This window comes from Erigeron canadensis, chromosome 2 (assembly GCF_010389155.1).
Source record: "Erigeron canadensis isolate Cc75 chromosome 2, C_canadensis_v1, whole genome shotgun sequence".
NCBI lineage: Eukaryota > Viridiplantae > Streptophyta > Magnoliopsida > Asterales > Asteraceae > Erigeron > Erigeron canadensis.
In genome coordinates this window covers 44069044-44085213 of record NC_057762.1, presented here as the reverse complement: position 1 = coordinate 44085213, position 16170 = coordinate 44069044, and the positions used below count along the sequence as shown (strand labels likewise).

Genomic DNA, 16170 nt, shown 5'->3' with positions numbered 1-16170 from the left:
GACGTGCGAGTTTTTTTTTTTTTTTTTTTAACAGCGGAAAATTTATATTGCAATATAAACAAACACCACCACTAGCAAGGCATCAGCGGACAAAGAGTACAGAATACAATTCTAGAAAAACACCATATACACATTCTAAAAACCTACTCGCCACTCGGAACATTAATTGCTAAAATTGCAAATGGGGTTGTGAAAAACTTGTGCGGGGCCAAGACACTTGAAAACACCCCACCAAACGAAAGTCGAGCCATCGGTTTTCACTTCGCAGTGTTTTTGTTGCGATCCCAAACATATTCCGAGGCCAAACAACAACAATAAAAGACGACTACAAGAACAACCATTGTGCATTTGTGCCACTAGTCAGGAGGCCAAAAAAAAGTCTTCCAAGATTCCCACAAAACATTACTTTTTCTATCTCTATAATTCATCCAAAGAAAAGATGTCGAGACAATGGAACTAAAAATAACCGAGCTATTTTCTTTAATGTCCTCATGATATGCCTTATTCTAGCTTTCAAAATATGTCACCACCAAATTGATATTGTAGCTTTTATTGATCAAGTCCATCCAATGCAAGTAAATGTAAACCTGCCTACCCGTGTGTATCGAAAAAGACGAGCATTTGACTCTGATATCCACGATATAACGAAATATTTGTAATCGTTTTTGAGCTTTTACCATGACAGTCCAAATTAGTTGATTTAACGCGGTTCGGACCTGACATCTCGTCACCAAGATTATTAATTTCTGATCATGGTGATTCCAAATTTCCAATGCAAATAAATGCAACTTTTGTATCATCAAGTTAATAAATGGATACTGTTTTATCGGGTAAATTGCACAAAAAAGTATCATACTTCATTAATTTTTAAATCTAAACTATTTAATTAACTTTTTTTTTTATCAATAAAATGTATCCAACTTTTTAAAAAGTAAAAACAAATCTTTTTTTAAAACATTTTAACGCACGACTTCTGTTTAGTTCATTGAGGGGTGAAACTTTGTTGGTACCCATATGGGCCTTGACCTCTTTTATTTTTTCGTTCATTAGTGTAGTTTTATTCGTTACGTGTCTGAAAAATTATTTTTTTTATTAGTATTTCTAGATCCTGTGACTTTTTGACACCATCTGAGTATTCTTCGTAGTGTTATTTTTTGTTCCCATGAATATTAGTCTCCTGTCTTAAATTGGTCAAGATCCGCTACTAGGGATCGTCAATCTCTTTTTAACCACCGATACAAAACGACTAAATAATCGTCACATAAAACATTTCAAACGATCTAACAAGTTATTTGCTCAAGTTTCATTGAGATCTGACTTTTTTGTCAAAACTTTTACTTTATTTACGGTCTTCCTAAAAGTGATTTTGGCTGAAAAGTCAAAATTCTTTAATATAAATGTTGGGTATTTGTATAACTAGTATATCACTTTCACAGCCATGTACAGAAATTAACGGAAACACGATTTAAAATGTCAAAAAAAGGTTTTATTTTAAACTTTTGAAAAGATGGATACTTTTTATTGATAAAAAAAAAGTATGATACCTTAAATTTAAAAATCAATAAAGTTCAATTTCTTTTTGTGCAATAATATCTTTTTCATATTTTATTAAGGTTTATTTGATTTGATTTTTTATTCTAGAAAATATGTCATATCTATACTTTCGTGTGTCTTTATTAGATTTGACTTTTCAACATTTGCAGCTACACACTTACACATACTAAAAAGGTAGTTGCGTGATACAATGGTGTAATAACGGCGAATCGGTGACGGTGATGGCAGTGACGGATGGTGGTGACGTGCGGCGGTAGCGGCGGTAGTGATGGTGGCGACAATATAATGGCGGCGGTGTGGTGGCGGTGACAGGTGATGATGGCTCCTGGCGGGAGCGGCAACGGTGGTGACATAGACGATTGGTGGTGGTAGCAATGACAGCGAGTAGAGTAGATTATTTATGTAATGCAATCTTGATTAAGTGTTGAAAATTGAAATTCAAAATAAACAAAAATAAGTTTTTACTAATAATTTACACTATAATCATTTTATCTTTTAAAATATTTTAACTTACACTATTCAATATTGTCATCACCATCAATAGTCGTCGTCATCAATAATATTCGATGCTCTCACCACCAGAGTGTCGTCATCATGATCATCACCGCATTGTGCAGGTTAATAATCGTGAATATATGGCACAAACACATGAGTTAATATAAGTGTTAACCCCAAACTATCATTTATGCACAGCATTCAATCGCCTCCGAATGTAGTTGCAATGTTGCATTATGATCTTTGATAATTGATCACGTGCTTAAGATAACCCCCCTTCCCTACTTTGTATACTTGGCAAGTTTAACGAAACGAAGTTAACAACTAATCAATTTAAACATTTCTTTCTTTCAATTTTGCTAGTCTAATCATGGATGTCGACGAGGATTGCAAGGTGTAGAATTATTCAGGACCTCCAAAATTTAAAAGCCTCCAAAATTAACCAAAAGTTTGATGTATTTACCACAAAATACAATATTTTATGTATATTGTACAACTGGTTGATGCACAGTAATGATAAATGTATCAAAAGATATGGTACGGATATCATTACCCTTTATATATATATATATGTGCATCATGAAAATCATCGTGCATCAATTGCTTCGTAGGGTACGATCAGAGGTTTAATTTTTGAGATACGCGCCCACTATCTCTCACATTAATACCTAAAACCTACCACATATATTTACACAAAAGACCCTGAACTTTGCGTTCTGTTACAAAAAGAGCGCGGAGAAGAGCGGGTATGAGTCTAGTACGATGATCTTCGCAGAGTCACCCCATTAGACTGGGGGGCTTGATGACGTACCCACCCAGATGCAATCACGCAGGGTACGATCAGAGGGTACGTATCGCTCTCGGTAAACAAGGAAAGGATTTGCATTTATCAAGAATCCTATATTCTAGGAAAGAAGATCAAATCAAATCCCTTATTCTTAGAAGAGATATGCACGGCCCGACTAAATCTATTCAAACCCTACTTGGGGAATAAGTCACGAACCCCCTATAAATAGGGCGAAGAATGACTAGAATTATTCATAATCACATAATCTCACACACACATACTTTCTTGGCGTACAAAAGGTTCTCACACCTTACCGGAAGGGAATCGCCAACGAACAACCACAAACACCCCCATTCCTCCTTTCTAGGCTAACGGATTGGCTGTACAAACAATTGGTGCCATCCACGAGACATTCTCCGAACAGCAAAATCTACAAAATTTTTGTTTTCCCAAACCCTAAAAACCTAGAATCATGAGCGAGGAAAATAGGCCGCCACCTGGTTTCGGTGGAGAAAGCATAGATCTAAATCGAAATCAAGATGGCACACCCATAACACCTTCAACAACAGGGGCAACCCATGCCTCCACATCAGCCCAACCCCTGCTCAACGATGCATATATAAGGCAAAACTATACCAGCATCTTGAGCACTCTGAGACGTCTTCAAGACGCAGGAGAATTGGCAGGAAGGGCAATCAACTTCGATGAAGAATACGATGAGTATGACGGCGACACACCGCCAAGCGGGAGGCGAAGGCAACCGCACGATCCTCGATCAAGAGTCCAAAGGCCAAACAATGCAGCGAGATCGCAAAACAATACTCAAAATCCAAACAACCTGGGGCCTAACACCCAGGGTCAAACAAACTCGGGGTCAAACACCCAGAGTCATATCAACCTGGGCCTAAACACCCAAGGGCAGATCAACCCAGGTTCAAACAACCATAACAATCAAAGTTTTGCACAAGGAGTGCCGAACTCAGGACAACAACATAATGCACCAGGATATGTACATCATACGCAGTATACCAATATCCCCCAGTACTCGACAAATTCACTCCCACAATATCAGGCACAAGGGACCGGTAATCAGGGTTACTCCAATCAGGGGGGATTTACCCAACACCCCCCAAACACAGGTCAGGGGATGAACATGTCAGGGTACCAGCAGAATTCACAAAACCAATTCAACCAAGGTTTCTTGACTAATACACAGGCACTCAACATTCCTAGGGCGCAAAACTACGCCCAGTGTTATGCTCAAGCCTACGGGCCCCAAGCGATTCAGACCACTCCGCAGGTGCAGACAGGGAATCCCTAAAACCCACAAGGACTTCAAATGTCGGGACAAGCCCCAGGAGCGCACTATCATCATACAGGACCACAACCAGGTCAGGATTATAATTATCATTATAATTCGGGGGCATATAACCAAGGGTACGGGCAACACTATCAGTCTGGGGACCAAACTTCCACACCTACGGCACAAATGCCTGGGGTACAAACACATACCAAACTCCACAGTCATATCAACAAAACACACCCAGACCATTCACTCTTAGCAGGATCCCAGTAAAATCACCATTTACAGAATGGATAAAAAATCACCCACTGCCAGCAAACATGAAATACCCAACACACCTAGGGACATATAATGGCAAAGACGATCCAGATGATTTCCTACAAAAATTTAAAGGGAGAGCAGAAATGCAAAACTGGGTCGAACCAGTGGCATGTAAAGCATTCAGATTGGGGTTAACAAGTGACGCAAGAGAATGGCTGGGTAGTTTGACAGAAGGATCGATAAATAACTTTGATGAACTCAAAACAAAGTTTTTATCGCACTTCTGTCAACAGAAAAAACACAAGAAAACACATGTGGCAGCCCACAACATCAAACAAAGAGAACATGAAACCTCCAGGGACTTCATAGAAAGATTCACCGTGGAATCACAAGAAATCACATGTCTAGTAGATTCACAAAGGGTCTCTGGGCTAATACACGGTTGCCGGAATAGAGAATTGGTCGAATGTTTAAATACAGATTTAGCAGAGACGTTTGATGAAGCAAAGAAGAAAGCCCACAAATTCCTGGACACAAAAGAAATCGGAGCAAGTAATTTGGATGACACAAGGTACAAAAAAGGAAAATGGCAATCAAATAAGGACCAACAACGCTATAGCCCATATAACAGAGAAGAAAAGAGAAGAGATTATAACATATCACTGCCAGAAATGACAAAAACTCCAAAGGAAATATTACTCACAGAGGCAGTAGGAAAAACATTCCCCACCCCATCAAGGTTAAGTGAAAAAGGAAGACGGGATAAAGATAAATATTGTGATTTCCACAATGACACAGGACACGACACCAATTCGTGTATGCAATTGAAGAAAGCCATTGATGAAGTCATTAAAACAGGAAAATTGGCACATCTGGAAAAAGGAATCCGACAGCAGGGAAAACCAAAAGCAGATGAGTCTGGGGAGCAGAAATACAACAATACCCAGACAACAATCTACACAATCAGACGAGAAAGACAAGTCGAGAAGAGAAAAGGGGTTGACGCACTAATCCAGAGCGTGGGAGAAATCTCATTTCCACCAATACTGGGAACAAATGTCTCGAACGACCCAATAATAATCAAAGCGATACTACAGGAACGCTGGGTAGACAAGATCCACATTGATGATGGAAGCGATTGCAATATACTATACGAGCATGCGTTCCTAAGGGATAACCCACTCCTGCGTATCTTATTATCACCCCCAGGAACTCGGCTAATAAGTTTCTCTGGCGACAAAACAGAGCCTGCAGGAAAAGTTACCCTAGCAGTCACCATTGTTGCAGGACCATGTAGGAGGATAGAGGAGCTAACGTTCATGCTAATCAAAGGACACTCGCCCTACAATGCAATCCCGGGAAGACAAGCACTACAAAAGTTCGGAATGATACCCTCCGTCATACACAACATGATCAAATTTCAAACGGAGGATGGGATAGCAAATCTCCGGGGAAGTTTCGAGCCACCCAGAGTTCATGGACAAACTGGCACCAGTATGCCAACAAAGAAACAGAGGCTAGGAAGAGAAGAAGGGGAACTTGCAAATACATTCCACAAAATGGAAATAAAAAAGCAAGAAGACCCAGAACTCGATAATAGCACTCATAAAGCAGAATAAGTCTATCTATTTCGTATATCTAGTACTATTCTATGCTTCAATAAAATAAAAATTATGATTCATGGTGAAGAAGGATCGCAACCTCACACACATAATTTCAATAGATGCCAACAAAGGCAAAGATCATACTCCTATGATTTTATGACAAAGTCATGACTATAAAGAAAATAAAGGCCTAAACAAACGCCAAATAAGTCAATTACAATCATACTCCTATGATTTCACTACATACATGCATCATTGCTAAAAAAACAGAATGCACAAATCTTAAAGAATACGCTCGAGCTGCCGAAGAGGCAAAGAGCACATACATACTTGCTAGTAAAGCAAGTACACAATCTATCAAACATACGAATGGTATGCAAACACCTGAAAAAGGTAAGCAGCTAAATAACGTGCATAATATAAGCATAGTTAAAAATGTTCAAATGACCCGTAGGCCCAAAAGAAGAAACCCAGATAGACTGGGGGGCTAAGGAATATTATATTGTTTACAGACTAAGGCTACATAGCCACCAAATCACATTGTTCAAATTTCCAAGACAAGCAGTTGATCAACGAACAAATCAGGGTGAGCAGCAAACGAGGCAATGACAGGAAACTTGGCATCTTCCCAATCTTTTGCAGCAGCTTCAACCTTTTGGGAAGCCGTTGCGTCATAATCAAGACGGGTAGCCAAGTCCACATGGCCCTCCTGGCTGAATTCCTCCAGTACTTTGGACCTCTCCTCTAGCCTGTTTACCGATATGCCCTCACCCACTGCCTTCAATACATCAGGATGAGCCAACAAAGTCCTGCACACATATGGGACATACTCAGAAACAATCCTGTTGCGGTCAACCCTTAACTCCTGTAACTGCTTGGAAAAATCATCAATCAACAACTTGTCTGCTTGGGACTGAGACAGCATCCTGGCACCTTCAATGGACTTTGCTTGTAGCTTTGCCTTCAACTTAGCAATCTTCTCATTCCTGGCATGCAAAGTAGTTTCCTGGGACTTCAATTGGTCTTCTTTCTCCTTCAAAGTACTAAGAGCAGATGCTGCACCACCATAATCTGCCAGCTTCTTTTCAAGGTCAGCCACATTATCCACCAACAAGGATTCCCGGTGAGTACTTTCCTGCAGCGCTTTTGCAACTCTGTCAAACCTCAATCCCATCTCAGTGGTCATAGTTGTATGGGCATCACAGTCCTCATCAAACAACTCCAAGAACTATTGGGGTTTTGTAGCTCTTATCTCATCAACAGTGTGTTTTGGGATTTGAGTCCTGAAGATCCACTCTTATTCATAAAATTCTGCACATAACATATAGCAAAAGCACGAATGAAGAATTCATGCAATACACAAGCAGAATGCAAGTTATATATGAAATTGCAACAAAATTGGCACTCTTACCTGTCTTTGGAGCATCCCTGGCTGAGGCAGACTTTTTGGGTTTCTTGCTTGACACACGAGACTTTGTGTTACCTTCCTCAACATCCTTATTTGCAGGCTGAGCACTAGCAGCAGCAACCCTGGCCCTTTTCAGACGGGCACCAATGGATCCACCAGGGGGAAGCATGTTGGTCTTCCTCTTGCCAGCATCAGGGATAAGGTCAACATCAATAGCCTGTAACATAGGAGGGGGATGACTAGCTACCTCTGCTGTCTCTCCAGTTCTCTCCCCAACACTACCGCCTACAGATACATTTGGGTTGGGTGCTTGGGACACTTCTTTCGTACCTTTTTTCACAAACTTCAAATACGACATATCTGCAAAACAAAATGAAGACAATGACAAAGCATAAGAATATATATAAAGATCACACAAGAAGAGCATACCATCAAATTCTTCCTCCGCTTCAGCAAGAGCAGGAATAAGATTGGCCCTAAACAATACACCTTCTGGATAACGGTACACAACAAAACCTTCCTCCTCTAAAATGTCATATATTTCACCAACATCATCATCCGGAATGGGGTCACCAAAGAAACCTTTCTTTTGGACTTTTAGTCTACTATTTTCATACAAAGATTCACAATGCGGGGGGAATAAACTATGGTTCATAAACACATACTCATCTTTCCAATCGTGGATATCCACATCACCCTTTATGATGCACTCAATACCAGGCCTATTTGCAATGGTGATCCAGTCACCAGCGGCCGATATACTCACAAGTTTTCTAAATAAGGTCAAAGACGGTTCAACACCATACGCCCGACAAACAACCTCAAATGCTATTATCCTAGCAATCCCTAAGGGATGCATCAAAGATATGTGACACTTAAAGTATTTCAGAACCTCAAGAAAGAAGTTGGGGAATGGATACCTAAGATTTCCCATGGTGAAAGATTTCACATATACAGTAACAAACCCATTTGGGGGTTTTAATGCACTTTGAGAACGAGTAGGTAATCGAAAAGATGCATGGCGGCCGGGGAAAAATTCATCAACAAATTCCCTAAGCGTGTCGGCATCGACAACAGATTTGGTGGTCGCAATACCACGTTTTGCATTCATTCTAAAAAAATAAAAACAAGGGAGGAAGATCGTACCTTTACTGAAAGAAGATTTTTTCAAGACGCAGCGGAACAGTCTTTTGATTAAATGAAGATTTTGATCGGAAATCCGTTTTCCAAGTGATATTTATTTAGTGGAACCGTCGATCAAGAGGTTTAATTTTTGAGATACGCGTCCACTATCTCTCACATTAATACCCAAAACCTACCACATATATTTACACAAAAGACCCTGAACTTTGCGTTCTGTTACAAAAAGAGCACGGAGAAGAGCGGGTATGAGTCTAATACGATGATCTTCGCAGAGTCACCCCATTAGACTGGGGGGCTTGATGACGTACCCACCCAGATGCAATCACGCAGGGTACGATCAGAGGGTACGTATCGCTCTCGGTAAACAAGGAAAGGATTTGCATTTATCAAGAATCCTATATTCTAGGAAAGAAGATCACATCAAATCCCTTATTTATAGAAGAGATATGCACGGCCCGACTAAATCTATTCAAACCCTACTTGGGGAATAAGTCACGAACCCCTATAAATAGGGCGAAGAATGACTAGAATTATTCATAATCACATAATCTCACACACACATACTTTCTTGGCGTACAAAAGGTTCTCACACCTTACCGGAAGGGAATCGCCAACGAACAACCACAAACACCCCCATTCCTCCTTTCTAGGCTAACGGATTGGCTATACAAACACTGTTCATTCGTTGTTTTTTGTTACGCCTAAATCATCGAACATGCAAATATTTTTTTTGTTTTTTTTTAACGAATGAACATAAACAAAGTTTGGTCGATTAGTAGATAATCCTATATCTACAATGGGATGGCCTGGCCAGCCTAGCTAGACAATTGATGGTTAAACATAATGGACAGAAGCAGTCCTCATTTGTGATAACTCAAAGTCTTTTTCCATTTCTGTAAGTTACTTTGTGGGTCCATACAACTTCATTAGTGAATACAAGCTTGCCATCATCAAGACATCAATATTCAATATAGTGAATTGAACTCGTACAATTTCAATTGGCTGAATTAAATTCAACTTTTTAAGTTTGGTCGATTAGTAGATAATCCTATATCTACAATGGGATGGCCTGGCCAGCCTAGCTAGACAATTGATGGTTGAAAGTAATGGACAGAAGCAGTCCTCATTTGTGATAACTCAAAGTCTTTTTCCATTTCTATAAGTTACTTTGTGGGTCCATACAACTTCATTAGTGAATACAAGCTTGCCATCATCAAGACATCAATATTCAGTATAGTGAATTGAACTCGTACAATTTCAATTGGCTGAATTAAATTCAACTTTTTAGGACAAACCTTAACCCACATGGAACTAGTAGAATGAGTTTATATTCGTGACCAAAATATTGTTATCAAACGGTCAAGATTCAAGAACAAGTCATATCTCCATTGGCGGAGACAAGGGGGGGCTGGGGGGTGCCAAGCCACCCCCAATAGGCGGATATGTTACGGATATTCTATAGTCCGGGAGGTGATTTTTTGAGGTATATATAGCTTAGCCCCTCCAATGAAACGAAATATGGTAGAAATCGAAGCTGTTAGAAAGAAAAATGGAGGAAAGCGAAGCTGTTAGAAGAGAAAATGGTGGAAATCGGAAGTTGTTGCCTGAAAAAATGGAGGAAAATCGGAAGTTTTAGCCTGTTGACTTGTTTAAGATGATGCAGTACATATGAATTAATGAATGTAGTAGTGGTGGGTCCAATTTATCTTTTTCTTATTCTTTGAAAATGGGTCCATAGCAGATGCTTTAATTTCATTTTTCATTTACAACCTTCTAATATTTCAAGCGCTTTAATGTAACCCTTTCTTTTTTAAGTTTTCTATATATTGAATGCAACTATAAAATTTGGAATATATGTTGGTGAATAATATACTAAGTTGTACTTTTAGTTATGAGACTCTTTTACTTGTTAAAAAGTTTCAAGTTGATATCTTTCATCGCCCGCCCCCCGTCAATTGTAAATAAGGCTTTAGTACTGTCAATCTCATTGAAGAATTGTGAGTAATGGCTTGTGAGGCTCTTAGTTATGAAGCTTCATTTGACAAATTAGCTCTGATAGATTGTACAATTTCATACGAGGGGGCATGATATCTAGTTACAAGTCTTGAACACATTCTAATTTAACAAACTAGCTAGTCTAGTATTCACCTAAAAAGAATTACAGGATATACTTAATTAGTAGGGGTCTTGATGATATACGGAGTATGATATATAGAAAATACTTGTATACATATTAAGATAATATAACCGTGTGTACCAGATGGACAATTCAACAATGAACACACATCAGACGACCAAATGTACCAGACGTCTAATTAATCGATAATGATAAATATTTATACACTCGACATGTTAATTAATCATTTTTTTTATTCGACAAATACATCTGATCAAAACACAAATTGGTTAGCATGCATGTGCATATCATGACATCAAATATTAATGATTTAAGGATTGTTGGATTATAAACTTATATATAGAAACTTATAATATGTCAGTCACAAACAAACTTATTCATTTTTTAGAATCAGAAGACTTAGTCTACTAAAGTTATTTCAATATTGGTTGAAATATGTTGGCAGTCCTATCTCCTATGTACTACAGAGAGAATATACTTAGAACTAGAGCAACAGACATTATCTAAAATTAATGCAACATATTCAAAAAAAGATGACATACAAAAGATCAAATGGAAAATATTAAATGGAAAATATTAAATGGAGATGCGGGGTATCGATCCCCGTACCTCTCGCATGCTAAGCGAGCGCTCTACAATCTGAGCTACATCCCCAATTTGTTTACTTGTTTGACTTTCAAGACTCACATCCATACCTTCTATTTTCACCTATTTCATCCATATGTATTATTTTACTATAAATAAAAATTATCAAAATAATCAAATTGAATAGCAAGATATATATTTGCGTAGTTAAATAAAAAACTGAAATGATAGCTACCACAAAATCTTATGAAAGTTTCTTTTATTTTGTACTTTTTAAAAAAATACTAGCTAGGGAAACATAAGTCCAACCCATGATTGCAAGTTTCCACCTAAAACACTACTTTGTCGAAAAGGGAATCAAGAACGAAGAGCCATGTCAAACTATGTGAGTGCTGCGCTGCATTCGATCACTTGGTCGGGTTGGACCCACACACACATATACACATTGCCATATTTTAGTGCAAACAAGAGTTGGTAAACTGTTGACGTTTTGTGTTCGGGTCACCATCTCACCAACTTCCCTTCACCAACCACCCAATATCACCACCTTCCTTATCCTAATCACATTTTCACCATCCTTGTGCTCCCAAAACCTTATTTATTGATTTTTTTTTAGTCCTAGACTCCTAGTTATTTAAACATAAATATTTTGAGCACACAACGTACAAACAGATAAATAGTTTGAATATCTGTCTGCTAATTATAATCTAGAGTCGTTTGATAATATTTATTATTATAATTATTGTGTTTTTGTTGACAAGCTATTTTATTTCCTTTGCAAATACTTGACTTTGCGGCTGACATCATGGGGCCAACCTACATGACATGCTACATGCAAGAAACTTTTATATGCTTCTTTTAAATCGAATTTTCACCATTATTTGTTATCTTCATTTCTTGTTTGTATTTTGTTATAGACTAAGGAATCCGCTCGTGTATTGTTATATGGAAACGTTTTTTTTTAATAGACTAGTAGGTTTAATTTGATCATAATATAACAATTATGTTAAGGCAAATAATGGCGAACAGTCACTAATTTTATTATAAGTTGTATGTCAACATTACATATAATGATAATATAGGTAATAGCAAAATACAAATAAATAACAGCTAAATGATATATAATCATGTTGTTGTTAATATAACAATAATTGTGGAATAACAAAAAAACACATAAAGAAATAGAATTACATATTACAATATATCTATATCTATATCTACTAAAACAGTAGTTATCTTAGCATTTTAAAGCCATCCAACTCAACTTAAAACTATCTTTATACTTTGCCACATAAGATTTTTTCTATGTGTCATCTCCATGAATTTTTCCATTTAATATATATTACATTCCTTTTTCGTTACAACATGAATAAAATAAAATAACAATATATTAAATAAAATAGTCAACTTTTTATTTGTTTCCAAAAAAAAATTGCTAGCATCTTTTTTCAATATATAAGTTTGTTAATTACTAACCTATAAATACGTCTATATCAATATGTGTTTTGTACGAAGTGTCTAAGTCAGTATATCAAGTTTATTTCACAAAATTGTTATTGCTAAATGTATGTATGTATTCTAATATTTTGTTTTTCCACTCATTAATGTAGTGGATCTGATATTAAGAAAATTTTGAATATTAGATTTTTAAATATTTTCAATTAATTTTATATAACTTTTTATTTAAATGTTGCTTATTATAATTTTTATTGATTAAATACTAAAAGTTTTGAAAATATAATTCAAGAACCGTGCATCGCACGGGACAAAAATCCTAGTATATATATATATATATGGTGATGGGAATATAATGCTGTTAGATACCTAAACTTAGATCACATATTGTTTTTTTAATCCATAAAATTCATGGGGGTACCAAGCATTTATATATTAATCAAGAAATATTAAAAATTTGTATGTGAGGGGTTTCACACCTAAGCTTAGGTCGGACAACCTTATATTCATTTTTCTATATATATATATATATATATATATTAAAATGATAAATATAGCGATCGCCCAACAGATTACAACATAGGGTCACAATGAACTATTCACAATTTAAAGCATCTGGTTAATGGTAGAGTATACCGAATAATAATAGAGATAATGACACCGGAGTGTAACCAACTATGACCAAGAGGTTATGTAATGTAACCAACTACTCGACTAGATATGTAGTGTAACCATCTTTGTTTTTTGGGTTATGTCATGTAAGTTACCGTCTACTTCAAGTTTCCATCCGGTTAAACAAAAAATAAAGGTAAGGATAATGGCACCGGAGTATAACCAATTATGATCAAAAGGTTATGTGATGTAATGAACTACTCGACTAGCTATGTAGTGTAACCACCTTTGTAAATCCAATAACAAAAATAAAGTTATAAAATTATTTATTTCTTTTGTTTCTTTTATCTTATTCATTTCATCACAAGGACTGTGCAACACAACCCAAAATGAGAATCTAAACCCAAATATATTACCCCGCATATTATCATATCATGATCAACCAATATATCTTCTTCTATCAATATCTCTCTCTCTCTCTCTTTCTCTCTCTCTCTCTCTCTCTCTCTATATATATATATATATATCCATATAAATTTCTCCTTCGCCGTCATAGACAAATGGTTTCACCACGCCGATTTATACTATAATATTAATACTAATTACCACACTATACCATGATCAGATACCTTAATGGGTTTTACTTGTTGTCAAAATCTTAAAAATCAATACTGCCACCACCATGATCAATGTGGTGTATTTTTTTTTTGAAAGGTGAATTTCGTTCGAAACTTCGTGTCGCGATTCGATAGCGAAAGGTCTAGCATACGTTGTCTTAACCGGGTCCGCGCTAGAGAGCTCACTCGAAGTAGAAATGCCTATTTCAAATACCTGATAGGAGAAAAACCCACTACTAACCCGCCCGAAGGCACGACGATTAATAGGGGTAAACCCTACCCTCTCAGACTTGAACCTATGTATACTTAAGCCAAGCCCTCATAAAGGGATGTAATTTCTATGTCCTCCCCAGGGCTTGAACACAAGACCTCATGCAAGGGGAATGGTCTTTCAACCATTGAGTTGAAGCTCAAGGACCAATGTGGTGTATTTGATAGAGAGAAAAGGTGTGTGTATATATATATATATATTCTTAATATATGTGAGTTGGTTACATTACATAACCTCTTGGTTATAGTTAGTTACGCTCCGGTGCCATTATCCTATAAAAATAAAAGTGGTAATCGGCAACTTGTTTTGTATCCAGTTACTTACATTACATAACCTAAAAAATAAAGTTGGTTACACTACATAGTTAGTCGAGTAGTTGGTTATATTACATAACATTTTGATCATAATTGATTACACTCTCATGTCATTATCCCATAAAAATAACCATATACTCAAAAAAATTGTATTTTGAAAACTTTAATTAAAGGGGATAGTATTTGTATTGTAGACAGTTTTAATTTTTAAAACTGCAACCCTTAAAATCAGAGGGTGGGGATGATTATTTATTTAATCATGTGATAAATGAAAAATTTTGATGTGAGAGAAGTACAGCACTGCTGGCACTGATTATTATCCCATAATTAAATATAGAAAAATGTATACATACATCAAGTAAAAACATAATTAGTAAACTACAAAACAACAAAATAATGAAATATGTGTTGAAAGTATTTATTGATAACCCGTTAATTTATAAATGCGGATCTAAATCCTAGCATACAGCCAAAAAATATATATGAAATTACAGAGGATTGAATTTGAGTAACAATGATGGAATGCTCACAATATCCAATAATCGATGTGGTATTCGTCATATGATCACACATTTTTTTATTTTATTATTATTATTTTTTTTAATGGCAAATTTCAATTTTATTGGGGGTCTAGATTATCGGGTCCACGCTAGAGCACCCCATACACCAGGTCTCATCCAATGAGAGGAAAAACCCCTTATTAATCCACCTGAAACACAACAATTAATACAGATAAACCCTGCCCCCTCAGACCTGAACCTGGATATAGTAGACCAAGTCTTCATTGAAGGACCTCCATACATATCTCAAAGTGCTGCCATGTGGTTTCAAACTTGGGACATAAATGTCACCAAGCGAAGGCACCAACCACTAGGCTACTTGTGAGATTCATAATCATATGATCCACATTTCTACACCTTTATACAGCCAATTACAAAACTCATTTGATTACAAATAAAAAAAAAGAACTTAAGTAGCTATATACATGTCTGCCTATATATATATATATACACTATATATCTATATCTATACATCTATACAATATTAATAAACAAACTACTATCATATGTTTTCAACTTTTGACCTTTAAAATATCTAAAATACCTTTAATTTTTAACACATTCTAACTCAAACACTAAATCTACTAAATATATCCCTAAAATAGTTTACACCCATATTTGTCTAAACTATCTATTTTCTTTATTAATTAATTTAAATATTTTCAACTAATATCTTTATAATATTTTCAATAAATTTATTTACAAATAAAACATTCCTTAACCATAAAATAACTAAACTACCATTTACGTCAATTACTTTTAGATTAATAACCACATCGTTACTACCACTGCCACTAATACCATCCGTTGCCGTCACCACCGCTGCATTGCGTGGATAACCATCTTGTTAATTTATACCTTAACTCAACCTTTGTTTGTGTATAGGTTAGTTCTTGTATCTTTACAACAACCCAATATTAATTTTTGACATGCTTGATATGGACCCATCTACATAAATCCATGCCCCCGAATCCACTTTATATCTGCTTATAGTTTTTTTTTTTTAGAAAAAAGTATTTTCTCTACCTTATTTTGCCAAGTCAATTAATTATACTTTAAATTTT

General features: G+C 36.3%; 1 protein-coding gene across 1 annotated transcript; it reads left to right on the top strand.

The window, feature by feature from the left end:
* Positions 1 to 4459: 4459 nt before the first annotated feature.
* Positions 4460 to 6019, top strand: LOC122588332. The gene has a single exon (XM_043760440.1). It carries the CDS (start codon positions 4460 to 4462, stop codon positions 6017 to 6019), a length of 1560 nt encoding a protein of 519 aa, XP_043616375.1.
* Positions 6020 to 16170: the final 10151 nt, after the last annotated feature.